Source organism: Gobio gobio (assembly GCF_949357685.1).
Source record: "Gobio gobio genome assembly, chromosome: 8".
Taxonomy (NCBI): domain Eukaryota; kingdom Metazoa; phylum Chordata; class Actinopteri; order Cypriniformes; family Gobionidae; genus Gobio; species Gobio gobio.
The window spans coordinates 11,936,129-11,951,366 of NC_137114.1; the positions used below are offsets into that span (position 1 = coordinate 11,936,129).

General features: G+C 37.0%; 1 protein-coding gene across 3 annotated transcripts in view; it reads right to left on the minus strand.

Annotated features, from left to right (window-relative positions):
* Positions 1 to 1,687: 1,687 nt before the first annotated feature.
* The window catches only part of mre11a (MRE11 homolog A, double strand break repair nuclease), a 54,013-nt gene continuing 40,462 nt past the window's right edge, over positions 1,688 to 15,238 (minus strand). For all 3 annotated transcript variants that reach the window (XM_079823036.1, XM_079823035.1, XM_079823037.1), the window contains 7 exons: positions 14,990 to 15,049; positions 14,675 to 14,870; positions 8,581 to 8,664; positions 4,919 to 4,980; positions 3,910 to 3,977; positions 3,278 to 3,362; positions 1,688 to 3,204 (listed from right to left, as the gene is read on the minus strand). In XM_079823036.1, coding sequence (XP_079679162.1) covers positions 3,160 to 3,204; positions 3,278 to 3,362; positions 3,910 to 3,977; positions 4,919 to 4,980; positions 8,581 to 8,664; positions 14,675 to 14,870; positions 14,990 to 15,049 — 600 coding nt within the window. In that variant the 3' untranslated portion in view covers positions 1,688 to 3,159. The remainder of the gene's footprint in view (positions 3,205 to 3,277; positions 3,363 to 3,909; positions 3,978 to 4,918; positions 4,981 to 8,580; positions 8,665 to 14,674; positions 14,871 to 14,989; positions 15,050 to 15,238) is intronic.

Sequence of the window (15,238 nt, forward strand, 5' to 3'; positions counted from 1 at the left end):
TGCTGTTACTGGTTTCTGGATCTGTTACTGTTTTCACTCGATATATAACGGAAATTCGAGCTCTTTTTGGGCAAGACGGCCCGATCATTATTAGATAATCATTTATATATTATTATTATTTGAAGACCGGGTATTTTCTGGTACGTCGTTAACAGATGCCTTTGAAATGGATAAAGCTGTGTTAAAGTAATTAGTAATAGCTTGCGGCTATTATATTGTAGGATATTGAGTGGATAAAATATGGAAATCCTTAAAAAAAATCTAAAGTCCCCCCTCGAAATTCACTTCCTGGACCCCCCCCCCCTCCACATTTTCACCACTGTTTATAGTCAACATAATGTTTATTTTAAAGGGACCATCACAATAAAGTGAAACCATTACTCCTCTATCTCTTGTGGTGATTAAAATGGTGCATTCTCCAACATGCAGTAGGCCATGTCTATATCACCATCATTTGCCTTAAAAATAAATAAAACAAAACCACATGAATATTACTAACATTTAAATCTTAATTTTATGTAAATTTTATAACTGACTTTGCGAGAATTTTATTAAACATGAAATGTTTACAGAATCAGAATTTTGCTAATAAAGACGCCACATTTAATTGTAATTTTATTCAGTTCAGTTAGTAGCCTATAACCCATAAACTCGCCCTGAACACAGCACAAGGCACAACCCTAAATAACAGCCATTAACTTTACAGGATTATAGGTTGCTCTACACTCTTAAACATATATTTTAAATCAAACCTAAAATGTATTGTTTTATTGAAAATATTTGAATTATACACAATAATACTGGTGTCAATATCTATTGATTTATGAATATTCATATATGTAATTATACATACATGTGTGTTATATTTTATAAGAGGTATATTTTGGAAAGACCTCATTATAATAATTTAGAAATGTCTAATGAAATGCACTTAATGGTCAGTTATTCTCCTTACAGTTGCTAAAATATTTATTTCTAAAAAGAAGCTAAGAATCGTTTAAAAGTTTGTCAATTTCAATTCAGATGTCACAGGACATCCTGGGCAACACCTTCCACCTTCCACCAGCAATCGGCCTTCATACTGTCTGCCATGCAGCTGTTACATTTTAGTTTTAGATTTGTTGGCAAACATCATTGTAAAGACCCAAGTGAAGGCAGGTCCAATAAAAGATGAGATGCAAATTTTACATGATCATAACGTTTGTACCAGTCACCTTTTCTACAATTGATAATATGCTAATCTTTTATCTGCCTGACTGGGGCTCAGAGTTGAAAGGGCTCATTGTGTTATGATCAGTCAATTGTACAGTTATGTGCTGTTCCTTCATCTGGTTGCAACGAGGCATGGCATTATCAGAGTCGATCTGTATTTCAACATTTTACTCAACAGAATGAAGACATTTTTTAAGACTGTTGGTAACCAGACTGTTGACGTTAGCCATTGACTTCCATAGTAGGAAAAAAAAAATACTATGGAAATCAATGGGTAAACAATGCTGTCAACTGTCTGGTTACTAGCATTCTTTAAAATATCTTCTTTTGTGCTCAACTCATTCAGGTTTGGAACTACTGGAGGGTGAATAAATGATATCAAAATGTTCATCTTTGAGTGAACTGTCCAAAATGTTACTCACTTAAAGGTTTAAGTACCTAGCCACAAATACTGAAAGTAATAAAGTAACCAGATTAACTTGTACACTGTGAATTTATTTAATTTTTTAAAGCTGTAAATAAAGATGATTTAACAGAAAAATACTAGTTCAGTCTTTCTATTTCAGAATTTCATGTTTAATTCAGTGTAGGCTATTACTTGACGCTTCTTTGTAATTATTTGTGAAATTTACCACCATTTTCTGAGAATTGTTTCTACACCATGTTTATAAAGTGTACTTCAGTTCTTAAAAGTAATAAGTAAACACTTTTCTTAGGTTTTTAAATGATTGAAAAGCCAATATTCTAAAACCGGTTACCTGAAAAAAAATGTAAATCTTAAATTAACCGATTTTACAGTGGTTTAAAATTTGAGTATAGTGATTTTAGTCAAATCAAACCTGACATGATCAGTATTCACTCTTGACTCAAGCTCATACATCTAAAGTGATGGTTATTATAAAACATATTATTATTGCTAAAGGTCTGTGCTTGAAATTGATAATTCAACCAAAAAATGGCCTTTCTGTTATAATTTACTCACCCTTGACTTTTGAAGCCTTGATTACTTTCTTCCACTGAACACAAAAGGTGTTATTTACAGCAGAATGTACACAAAAGTGACTGAGGACAGTCCTGCACTATCATTCCACGGCAGGTATTCTCTACATCCTATAAGGGTGTATTAAAGCAGACACAAGAGCTTGAAACTTGCTACTGCAAATAGCAAAACACAAATTCCTTTTGAACAGTTTTAACAATTATATTTTTAATGAACCGTTGAACTAGGGAACTTAACTGTACCAATTAAACACTACAATACATTGGATCAGTGTTTACTATACTAATTGAAAATAACTTGTCTCATGTATATATGATGTACTAATCCTCACATATATTAAACAAAACTAAAAAACATTGGAAGCCCTCAAAATTTGGATATAAAGATGTCTAGATATCATAATTTAGAGACGTTGTCTCTTCCCTGGACTAACAAACTAATAAATACGAAACAAACACTAACCCATTAAAGAGACATTTGACTGATATCAAACAAATGGCAAATTGAAATACTACAGACAACACTTATTTAGCTTTGGTTTTTAAACTAGATTAGATCCCATTCTATTAAAGCACTTATTGTTAATTATATGATTGAACAAACTATGACTCCCCCTGTCTGAATTGTCAGCAGTAAATACAAGAATATTCTGTCCTGTAGCAACAATTATTTTCCTATGAATGTACACATAACAAAAGTGACATGGCATGGCATGGAACAGTCATACACACACTTTTGCTTTGATAAACACACATGAATGCATGTCCTCAAATAAAGCCTTGGGACAATAAAAGACCAGTATAAAAGACAGCAGTGATCAACATTCAGCAACACGTTTTTAAAACAACTGTAGCCATGTAAACCTTGAACAAACTAGTTTACTGAAATCTCTGCAAAAAACAGTGTAAGCACTGAGGGAAACTATACAAGCAGTTGGAATTATTTCTTCATCTGCGCTGCCGCCTTGACCCCTTGAATGGATCAAACTCATCCTGAGAGGAGAAAAAAGGTAAAGATCAATTTGTGAACAAATCCAACACAAAGATCATTGTACATTAAAACTACCTCATCGTCGTCATCAAAGCATACTCCTTTCAAAGATTGGCTCTGGCTCTGGGAGCCTCTTTTACTGGAGCTTAATGAAGTCAGCCTATTGGTTAAGCAAAGAGGGAAGATATGGTCAAGACATTTTCTTACTTTATTGTTTTTTTTACATTTCACAGTACATAGCATAGGTTTCTCTACTTAACTCAATCCAGGAAACCTGTCTTTGCATATGTGAATAAATGCTGATAAATAATATTGTCTGGTGTATGTTCTCTTACTTTTGCTGTCATTTTTGGTTATATTTTTTCAGGCATTAAAGGGGAAAAAAAGAATGTTAATGTCAAGTTCCTTTAACAAACCATTAAATACAAGCGTTCAAGGGAAGTTAACAGTTTAATAACGGGTTTTCTATTGCCAGTTTGCCTGATTTCAAAGCTGTTTTCAATCTAGGAAATAAAACTGATACTGATACTGCAACGCTTGACACAATTTTTAGTCATACAAATAATAGACCAATGAGCCAAGCCCAACTCATTTATTAAATATTTATTTATTTGGATACATGGGAGCATTCCTTCACTAGAAGCCTTTAGAAGTCCATGCCAGTTAACCTGAATGACCTGATAGAGCAAAGCATGCAAACCACTTACTTTTGTTTTGTCCTGGAACATTTTAAAAATGAAACATTCTCATCTGAGTCACTGTCCTCTATGGTGATCTGATCACAGAGAAAGAAAAAAAGAATAAAAAATAAGAAGTTAAAATGAAATCAAAATCCCAGAACAGCAAGACGACTTTCCTTTTCTCTTGTAATAAAAATATCTGTACAGAAACAGGTACCTGTAGCTATACACTCTCCAAATAAAGTTATGATTGCAGATTACCATTTTATGAAAATAGTCATAATTTATATATTTTTCTAAATGAGGTTGTGGTGGACTAAACATTTGTAATTTAGTTCCAAACCTGAATGACTTTTCCTTTTCTGCAGAACAACAGTTTTTAATGGGTTTTGATTGGTTGTTGTTCTGTTTTTCTTTTTTACTGCATTTATTATTTTTTGTTTGTTATTTGTAATGTATAGCCCTTTGGAGTTACTTTGTCTCCTGAAAGTTGCTTTATAAATTAATAAATACAAAATACAACAAAATAAGATATTTCAAAGAATGTTGGTAACCAAAATGTAAAATATCATGTCATATTTGAGAGTATGTCGTAATTTGATATTGATATTGTCAATGACAAAATGCAGAAAAGTTTGTTTGCATGACCTCAAGACTAGATTATGGTAATGCTCTACTGGGTGGCTGCACGCTTAATGAGGTCAATTTACTTAAAAGCTTCACAGATTTTTTATTTTATTTGATTTTAGAAGCTTAAAAGGAAATTGATTTGTACTTGGTTAAACAATGTAAGAAACTGAATCACAAACAGAAATTGTGAGAATGCACTCTGACCAAGCGAGGGTAAGGGCACAAATTATTGTTTGTGAGAGAGACTAATAAAGTGGGTTTGAGTTAGTGTGCAGGTGGTCTTCATGTTTTTGTTCTTGTCAAAAAAAAAAGTTGATCTCTTTCTTTGTCATTGTGTGTCCTGATAAAAGGGATAACAATTATCATTTAGTTTTTAACAGTCAAAGACAATCAGATTTATATATACCTCATCGGCATCCAACTTTGATGCGTTTCCACGAGAGGTCCTCTGGGTTGAAACCTGGAATGCTTTAAACAGACAAAAACAAACAAAACAAAAACAAATAAAACACCCGAGGCGGCCATTTAAGTGGAACACAGTACAGACACCTTCACACCATTTAAAATAAACCTCCAAGCAAACAAAGGAATGAAATGGAATAATAAAGTTTGAGTTATGGGAAACACAACAGAAGGATTGATTAAAAGAAGTGGCTCAATGGCTCAAAGACTAAGCATTCACTGGACTCTCAGATGGTGATGTCACAGGAAAACTTGGAGGTTAGGCAGATAGAAAGACAATGGGTCTCATTCACTAAGCATGCATACGCACGAATCTGTGTGTGAAATCTGTGTACGAATGTTTTCATGAACAAATCATGATTCATCAATAACTTTCATTATAAAATGTATTCTAAATTACGAACAAAAATGTAGGAATAACTGAAACCACTTGTACGCAAAAATTACATACTCTTGGTGGCCTTATAAACACTTAAGATTAAAATTTAAACATACATATAGATCTTAAATGGGCTATATTTAATATACTGCATAAGATGCAGATAAACGTAGGTATAGTTGGTTAATCAGAGGTCTTTAATGTTTGTATAAAAGGTGTTTATTGCGTTTTAACCCTTTAACTATCACCCCTAGAAAGAGCCATTGAAAAAAATTTTTTTCTTATGTCCAAATTTTTTTTTTAATCTAAAACATATAAAACTCTTACCATAAACTGACATCTCAACTGTATGGTAATCTTGCTATACATTTACAGTAGATTATGAGCTTTTTTGAATAAAAAACATACCTGTAACAATGTTAGTACAATATACATTTATTTTACTATATATACACTTATCAGGCATAACATTATGACCACCTTCCCAATATTGTGTTGGTCCCCCTTTTGCTGCCAAAACAGCCCTGACCCTGATTTGGAGGCCATGTCAACACCTCAAACTTGTTGTGCTAATCTCAAGCCATTCCTGAACCAGTTTTGCTTTGTGGCAGGGTGCATTATCCTGCAGAAAGAGGCCACAGCTACCAGGGAATACCGTTTCCATGAAAGGGTGTACATGGTCTGCAACAATGCATAGGTAGGTGGTACGTGTCTAAGTAACATCCACATGGATGGCAGGACCCAATGTTTCCAGCAGAACATTGCCCAAAGCATCACACTGCCTCCGCCGGCTTGCCTTCTTCCCATGGTGCCATGCGTTCCCCAGGTAAGCCACGTACACACCCCGGGCCATCCACGTGATGTAAAAGAGAACAAGATTCATCAGACCAGGCCACCGTCTTCCATTGCTCCGTGCATCAATGAGTCATGACCCTGTCGCCGGTTCAACACTGTTCCTTCCTTGGAGCACTTTTGATAGAGACTGACCAATGCAGACCGGGAACACCCCACAAGAGCTGCAGTTTTGGAGATGCTCTGACCCAGTCATCTAGCCATCGTCAAACTCGCTCAAATCCTTATGCTTGCCTATGCCCACACATCAACTTTCAGAACAAAATGTTCACTTGCTGCTTAATATATCCCACCCACTAACAGGTGCCGTGATGAAGAGAAAATCAGTGTTATTCGTTTCACCTGTCATAATGTTATGCCTGATTGGTGTATGTGTTAGTAAAATTATTGAAATTGTATTTTAAATTCCTTTTTTATGTCTGCTTGATGAAAAAAATACAACATCCCAATGGACATCCTCATAATCCACTCACAGAAGGCCATATTGTCAAACTTCAGTCTGTCTACTATCTGGCTATTTTATCCCTTTACAGACATATCAACCATATGGTCACGCATACTTTTGGAAAATTATGGCAAACAGGTGTTTCTGTTTTTCTCTTATATTTTGCCAAATATTTATTGTTTAGACTCCACCCTACTAACTACAACATTATGGTTTGATTCCCTACTTAACGGATATCATGTTTGACCCTATTATTTGATGGCCGATCAGCAACTTCATTCTTTTGTGTGAACGACTGAAGTGTGCAAACTGATGCCGTCACTGAAAACTGAAAAGTCCCATCCCTCCATGCCAAAAGCAGACAGGGTGGTGGAGCAATAGAGCTGTAGAAGATTTTTGCCTCATCTCCTTCTTTTGACCGAATTTTTTCACACTCAAAGTAGGGCTGGGCGATATGGCCAAAAAAGATCATATCTCTGTATTTTTTGGTTGAATGGCGATACACGGTATATATCACTGTTTTTTCCTAAATTTTTCTATTTGGATTAAAAAAATCTGTATTTATTGAAATAATAATTTTATTTCACATCTTGCCCAATGATGTCCTAAAAACAATGTTGATATTGAAGGCTATAAACAAATACAGTGAATATAATGTGCAATTTTGGAATTAGGTGCAAAAAGTGGATTAAAATCACATCACATTAACATTGTAACATTACAATCTAAAAACAAAATTAATAATTCACTGAACTAAAAAATGAAAATAAAAACAAAAGCTTTTAATTGATTACCCCATTATAATGGTCACTTTCATAAAAATATAATTACTTGTAGGTTTAAAATTCCACATATGGCACATTTGTCCAACAATAAATATTTAAGAAATATGTATATTTTAGTTTTTATAGAGTAGAATTATTGCGCTCCTATTCTATTGCGCTTTGTCTGTTTGGCGCGCGTGCACGCATGTGGAGGCGCGAATTCACGGAAGGCTGAATTTTGGCTGAGATTCACATGCAGAAGGTTCGTCCTCTCCTGACAGCTAAATTTACATATTTGCATGACTTTCTAACATTTACAGATGGAGAAAATACCTGTGAAATGTAAGTTATGCACTGAGAAAAGCATCACATTTCAAACGCATTAAACAGCACAAGTATTTATCTGTCTGTCAGCACAAGTAGCCTAACGTTATCTCTCAGAGCATCTGAAAGGGCATGCTGCTTTAAACTATATGTGTTAACTATATCTTACCAGTTATTTTGGAGCCCTTAATGTAGAGCACGTGTCATGTTTAGGACAAGTTGTATCATGCACTTTCCCTGCATCAGCTCACTCTGCTTACTCCGCTATTTTTTTAGATGTGTTCGTATCAATCTACTGTAAATCGATATAAACGGTATTGCCTCATTCCGTATCGCATCTAAAAAATATATCGATATATTGTACAAACTCGATATACCGCACAGCCCTAACTCAAAGTAAGGTCTACCGTATGGTTGATAAATCAGTTTTGAGGACGGCACACTTGGCATTGCTCGGTGATCTTGCTGCGTGTGCTCTCGCATCTTTAGAGAACGTCATGTTTGCTGAGAGTGACGAAAGAAAAGGTGTACGGAAAACACATGGTTTGGACGTGTTTTATGTAAATTACATACCTTGGGCACATGGTCGTTCATTTAGAAAACTCCAAATTCATCAACGTTAGAATGAGGTTAAGAAAAAATGAATGTGCATACACACGTGTTGTGAATTAGGTGGAAAGTTTTCGTGAGAAGTTCAAATGTGCATATAAATACGAAGAGCGTACACAATTTTTAGTGAATAAGACCCAATGAGTGAGGATGTGGTTGTGATTTTAAGTGCACCAGCTGAGGTGCCACAAGAGTTACTTAAGTGTCAGGTGTATTAAGAGATTGTATCTTACCATCCATTATTGACTTGGTTTTTAGAGGACTTGAGAGAGATCCTTTTTGTACACGTCCCCCCCGCCCCGACTTTGAGGCAGCACCTGGGCACATTAAAATAGACATTGCAGGCAGGGTCTGAAATTAATTCCCCAACCCGTCAAATGCAAATGAGAAGGGTCACATCTTTCACATAATTCAAACACATTGTTTTCTATGAGTGTACACCCTTGGTGCTGGTATGTGATATCTGCAAGACGTCTGAGGCATGGCCTCTTGTTTTGAATGGATGTCAACAGAGGAGAGGCTTCAGTACACTTACAATACAGAGAACGCAGAGAACATAGAGGAAAAGCGTGTGGAGGAGAGAGAGACTAGCAAATGCTGAAATGAAGTCAGCTTTGTTGACAGCTGACCAACAGTTCTACAGTCAAATAGAAAGGGTAACAGGCTATGGAAAAGACAAGGCCAGGGAACGTAGTAGAAGCCTTGGTATGTGTGGTCGTAACTTCCATCTGCCATGGACAACAGACAAGAACTGGGGGCACATGGTGAGAGTAAAACAGGAGAAATGAGGAAAATGGAAAAGAAAAGAAAAGAAAGGGATGATTATAGTAGCATGTTGTGTCTTGTCGGTGTACTCGGCAGGTAGAGTTGCAGGTCTTTAACCCGAGTGGGTCTTTACCCGAATGGGTAAAGATTAAAGTCCCTGTAAAGTCAAAATTAAATATGTGTTCTGAGTTTGTCACACCACAGACAAATGTGTTTTTAACCAACCCGCCAAATTTGAATCATAAAAAAAATCAACCAAGTAAATAAATTAGCTTATTGTAAGGTGGAAAATAATCAAAGATATTTGAAATAGAACAAAATCATCTGCTTTGCTGTTAGCAGCCATCGTCGTGATCAAGATATTGAAATTGACTCAACCCCCTCCCCTTAACGCCATCAGAAGGGCCAGTTGGAGTTAGAAGAACAAAAGAATGGCTGGATGGCAAAAAGGTTTTCGCACCTTTGATACAATGGGGGAAGTTTTGTCTGATTGGTTACTTTCAAACGTCTTACGGTTTGGTCTGATTGGTCAGTTTTAAAAGAGTCAGATTTGAATTTGGTGGCATCAGGGAAGAGGATAAAAGAGGATTTCAACTGTAGCTCGCTCTCTTTGGATTCTCTGGCCTTCTCTAGAGAGAGCTGCTCTTTAGCTCTCTCTCTCTTTCTCCCTCTCTCTCTCTCTCTCTCTCTCTCTCTCTCACAGGTAACAGGCAGAGGCCTACTGAGCATAATTAAGGGTTTATGTTTACATCTATTTGAAACTATTTTAAGTGTAACCATAACTAGAATTTGTGTTTCCTTTTAAAAGAGATTTATGTCTATGATGTAATTGACATTTTACATTTACTTGATTGTTAATAAATTGTTACATTTTGATCCTTTCTGAATTAATCTGTAATTATTAACTATCTCCAATGTGGAACGGTATAATTGCAACAAAGGGTAAAAACAGAACGATTAAATGTATGATTAACTATCAAATATAGATGACCAAACAACCGGTTGGGATTCTCTTCTAAATGCGACAATTATGATAAATGGAGTCAGATAAAGAATATTATAATCAAATTCATTCTTCCAGCTGAAACACTGAACGCGTGCGGCCTTTACCGCGGTTCGCTACCGATCCTTGGAGCGAATTCATGCGGTCTTACACTTATAAAAAACTTGAAAAAATAAGCCGCATTCTCTGCTCTCAAACGCTGGGGGCGTGTCTGTTGTCAGCGCTGAAACCACGCCCACTTGCAGGAAAGCTGCTGTGAGCACACAAGACAACACGTACAGCTCACGACAGCACCAGATGTCGGCGGGACAGGAGGATGAAGGCCCGGGCGGGAGATAATCGGATTGGCCCCATTCTGCAGCGGATTATGAATTCCAGTTGTCTCCGATGAAAGTTTGAAAAAACTATCCGGTGTAAAGTCACTGCAGACGCAGGTGTTGGTTTTGATCCTCAGCTCTCCATCAAGGTAGCTGTTCACAAAATTAATCCACCTCTTCTTGATATCATCGTTTTTGTTTTGTAAACTGTTTTGTAAGTTGTAGGCTGTATTAACTAAAGGTTCTGAAAGTAACTCGCGATCGAGCAGGCGAATGTGCTCTATGGCGAATGTGCTCCATGGGACTTGAAAGCTTCATCAAACTCCATCCGAGTCATCATAGGCAGAGAAATGCAGCTGCAATGCCTGTTCAAGTCCTTGCTGATATAGGTAGTGAACAGCAGACCTAGTTCATTTTAACCACTAGGCGTTAAGACAGGGTATATACAGAACTTCTTAAGTTGAATTTAATACCTTTTACTACCTTTTTTAATACCTTAAAAATATTTTTTAATACCAGCGCGACTTCAAGCTGCAACTATAGTAGCATAAATTAAATATCTTTCCAAATGGAATAACATATTGCATCACAATGTAACAAGGTCATTATAACTTAACATCAACTGCCCACAGAAATGAGAATAGAAATAAAGACAGAAGAGGAAGGAGACATCTTCATAGTTTGTGCAGTGTACAGAGGGAAACGAGAGCAATTTTCACGGCGCAATATAGATTTTTTTTCTTTTTCGTTTTAAATCATGAAGGCGAGTCAGTGGATAACACACAAAAACGCAATGTGCGTGAGAGTCGGTGAAGTCTCAAACCTAGTCAATTATTCACTACAGAAAGTGAAAGTAAAATCTGACAAGCTTTCGGCGCATATTCTCACAGAGACAAGAGATATCTCGTTATTTATATAAATCTGCTTTAACATATGCTGATAACGTATAGCCTATAACTGTCTGAATTTATATTCTTAATATTTCTCTTGTGGCCCATATTGTGAAACTAATTAGAAGAGAAGTATAGGCCCATTTCGTGTTAAACAAGTTGTTTTTGAAATAAAGCTGCTCTTACTTTCTGATAACTGATATTATTGTAGTGTTCTGACATATTATAGACTGATAATCATTTTAATTATAGGCCTATAATTCCTTGTTTAATTGGGCAAAATGTATTTAAATAATGAGGAGTAAGCTAATCTATCTATTCTTTTATTATGCAGCGTTGGTTATGCATTGATGCATTATGAAATTATCACAGGGGCAAATTAAATGTAATATCAATTTAATAATAAAAGTAGGCCTACCCTAATAATAATAATAATAATTTATATAAACAGCTCTTCAATGCCATCGCTCAAATATAAAGAGTGGTGTTTAGTTGCAAGCTCTAAACACCACAGCACCTGATAGGGCATAGCGTCTGCTGTCTGACGTCTGTCATGCACCTGTTGATGATGCTGCTAGGACTAACGTTAGGCTACTGCTGGCAGTGGTTTGAATTGGGAGAGCAGTCGGGGTTGAGGGCAAAGCAGTGGAGGTTGAGGTTGTTGATGCATCCGTAGCGCAGAACATTTATATGGGAAGCTGCTCGCTACGTCCGCGCATCCTAGCTTGGTGGCTGCTATATGATTACATATGCGATTTGATGCCATTCACCCCCACCCAGGTTATATTAATTGTCTTCTTGCAAACGTGGCAATAAGCCTCGCGGCTGTTGCAAACTACTGGCCTAAGCCAGTCTTTATATCGTGAGTCCTCCAGCCAGAGGTCCGAAAACATGATATCGCACAGGTCCTACTCTCATATAAATAAATCCACGCGAATTAAAGAAAAAAAAGGGCTGTACTTAACACAAATTGAAAATGTATCTAAAAAAAATTGGGCTCGAAAATGTAATACCTCGTCAGATGACGTTTACTACTTTTTACTACTTTTTAATGCCCTTAATTTTGGCTAATTTCATTTACTACCTTTTACAACCCCGCGGACACCCTGTCAGAGTGCGAAACATGAACCTCAAAGCATAGTCAGTAATATTACTATTACTTTTACCTTTCTTTAAATTATAAAGCTGTTCACTTTCTGAAGAGTCCCCTGCAGGATGCCCAAAAACTTTAGAAGTTTGATGAAGTTTGAGTGACTGGGTGGCTGGTCCGGCTTCATCATGCCAAACTGTCTTTGCCCATTGCAGCGCTCTCCCGTGATTAGAGACGAATTAATGAGATTGGTGGGGAAGCAATGTGGCTGCATCTTTAGTGTGTGAACATTGAAGCAGAAAGCCATTGCAGCCCACTGCCAAGTCTGAGTAGGGCTCTGGATTGACCATGGGACTGGCTGTGAGATGGAAGGTAGAAGCAGAGTTTATGGGAGTGACAGAAGCATCAGGTGTCATGGTGATGGTTTATTTTGTTATGGTCTGGCTTTCTGTAAGGAATACCCAGACTCAGAGAGATGAGGTTAACCCAAAAGCAGGTCTTTAGAGAAACAAAGTATCAGGTGTGTGTCATAGAATAGACAGTTCAATGGCAGATGACGCAATACAATAACAGTGATATCTTTCACTCTGGAAAGAGGAGTCTGATGGAGCACACGCACACAAAGACGCTGGAGAACAGGGAGATAGTTGGAGACGGGGTAAGTGTAACGCAGATATATTGGCAGGCATCACAGGTAACGGAGTCTGTATGCAAAGGGAAGCCAGAGGCTGGCGGACTGGTGATTTGCTCGTTTTTAGTAATGGTGATTGCAGTGGTGATGTGGGTGATTAGTACTAGAGCTGGCTGTGATGGCTCTGAGTGCGTGGAGAAAGTATGGTGTGAGCGTTTACAGTATATAAGCTAGGGGTGGGGAAAAAATCATTTCACATATGAATCACGATTCTATTTTCTAATGATTTGAATCGATTCACAAATTTCAAAAAACGATTTTATAAATGTTTATTAATAACGTGATGTTGTCAGAACAAAGAAGGCGGCAGTCAACTGCAAGAGTATTGCAGCCAGCACCCGGGTAGGTTGAGGGTGCACAGGCTTGCAACCCGGGAATCATTATGAATGAAGCTTAAATGACAACAACTGTTACATCAATATGTTATATTGCCTTAAATAATGTATAGTTACAGGCACACATTAAGCTTTTCTTGCGATCGTGCCTTCTCTTATGTGTACATGTACTTTTTACACACGAGAGGCGGTTTTCGTGGTAATGAACAATACCTGCTTGTAAAAGCAAATAAACCTATCCTGTATCTGAATCATTAAATTATGAGAATGCAACAGTGTGTATTATATTTTTCTGCAAACGCCCACGGGGATGCCAAAGCAGAGACGGCAGTATATGATTGAAGTGGATATGAAGATCGGCAAATTACAGTGAACAGTGAGCCGAACAGTGAGCTCGACTGTGCAAAATGACATGCCAAGATCCGAAGAGCAGACTCCGTACCAGAGAAAAATGCGCTAGGATGAAGAAGATTTTTTACAAATGAATTACTCTCTCTACCTCCTGATGAGGCTGAATAACAGCAGATGGAGATTATGCATTAGTACTTTACTGCTATTTCTGCAGTTCCTGGATGTGTAATGTTGAATATTCGGCTAAATTTTAACCACTGAATTTGTAAAGCGAAATAAATTGGACCAAAAACTGCCTGTCGAATATTATAGGCCAGTGGTGAAAAACTCAGTTTCTGGACAGCCATAGCCCTGCACAGTTTAGCTTCAACCCTAATTAAACATCTGATCAAGCCCTTCAGGATTATTTGAAAACTACAGGTGGTGGAGCAGGGTTGGAACTAAACTCTGCAGGACTGTGGCCCTCCAGAAGCGGAGTTTGGCACCCCTGTTATAGATGGTATTTTCAGACTCAATATTTTGGCAAGTATGGATTATTGAATTTTTAATAATGAAATTGTTTTGCGAATTAAATATTACCAATAGTATGAGTGCAATTCGATATGCTTTTTTGTTTCTAAGACATTTGTTATTCATTTATTTCCATAACACTGGGATAACGAAAATAAACAATAATTGAAATTTGTACCAGTTTTAACTTGCATTTCGCCCACCCCTAGGTATAGAATTTAGGTTTGAAATAATTGGAATACCCAAACATTTTAATTACAAAGGGATGTCCACATAGTATTGGTGCAAAAGGATGTGTCTTCACAATTTAGGTTTTGTTATTTATATAGTTATCAAAGAAATTGTTTCTGTCTCTGTGAATGTTTATTTAGATACCTCTCGCTCTTCCTCTTCTGCTAGCACTAAGATCTCGCCCTCCTCTGGAGCCACGCCCCCTTCCACGGATTGGAGGAGCAGATGTGGACTCCTCATCAGACTCCATAGCAATGTCAGCTGGCTCATCTGATAGGTTGAGCTCATCGTCTCTCACAGTTTGACTACGATCCCTATTAGCTTTTGCACGGATTATAGCCTGAAACAGAATGAATGGCATGTTGATGGGGTAATATACATAGGAATGTATGCAAATTATTGATGAATGTGAAAAGGAGTGAATGACACGTAGAGTGAGCAAAAGAGATAAAAAGTGACCTCTTGAACTTCCTCATCTTCTTCTGTTGTGTTTCTCTTTGAGTCTCGAAATTGTCGAATCTAATGACACATGCAGAAAAAACGTGACAGACCATATACATTTAAATAATTTGGTAATAATGGGTTTAGCAAACTACACAGATTAAAAACTCAATTTTCTCATAAACCAACAGTGGCTGCACATATGCTGGTAAATAACTAAAACTGGCCACCTTTCAATCATTGTGAAATTGGTTTATTGCCTTGTTC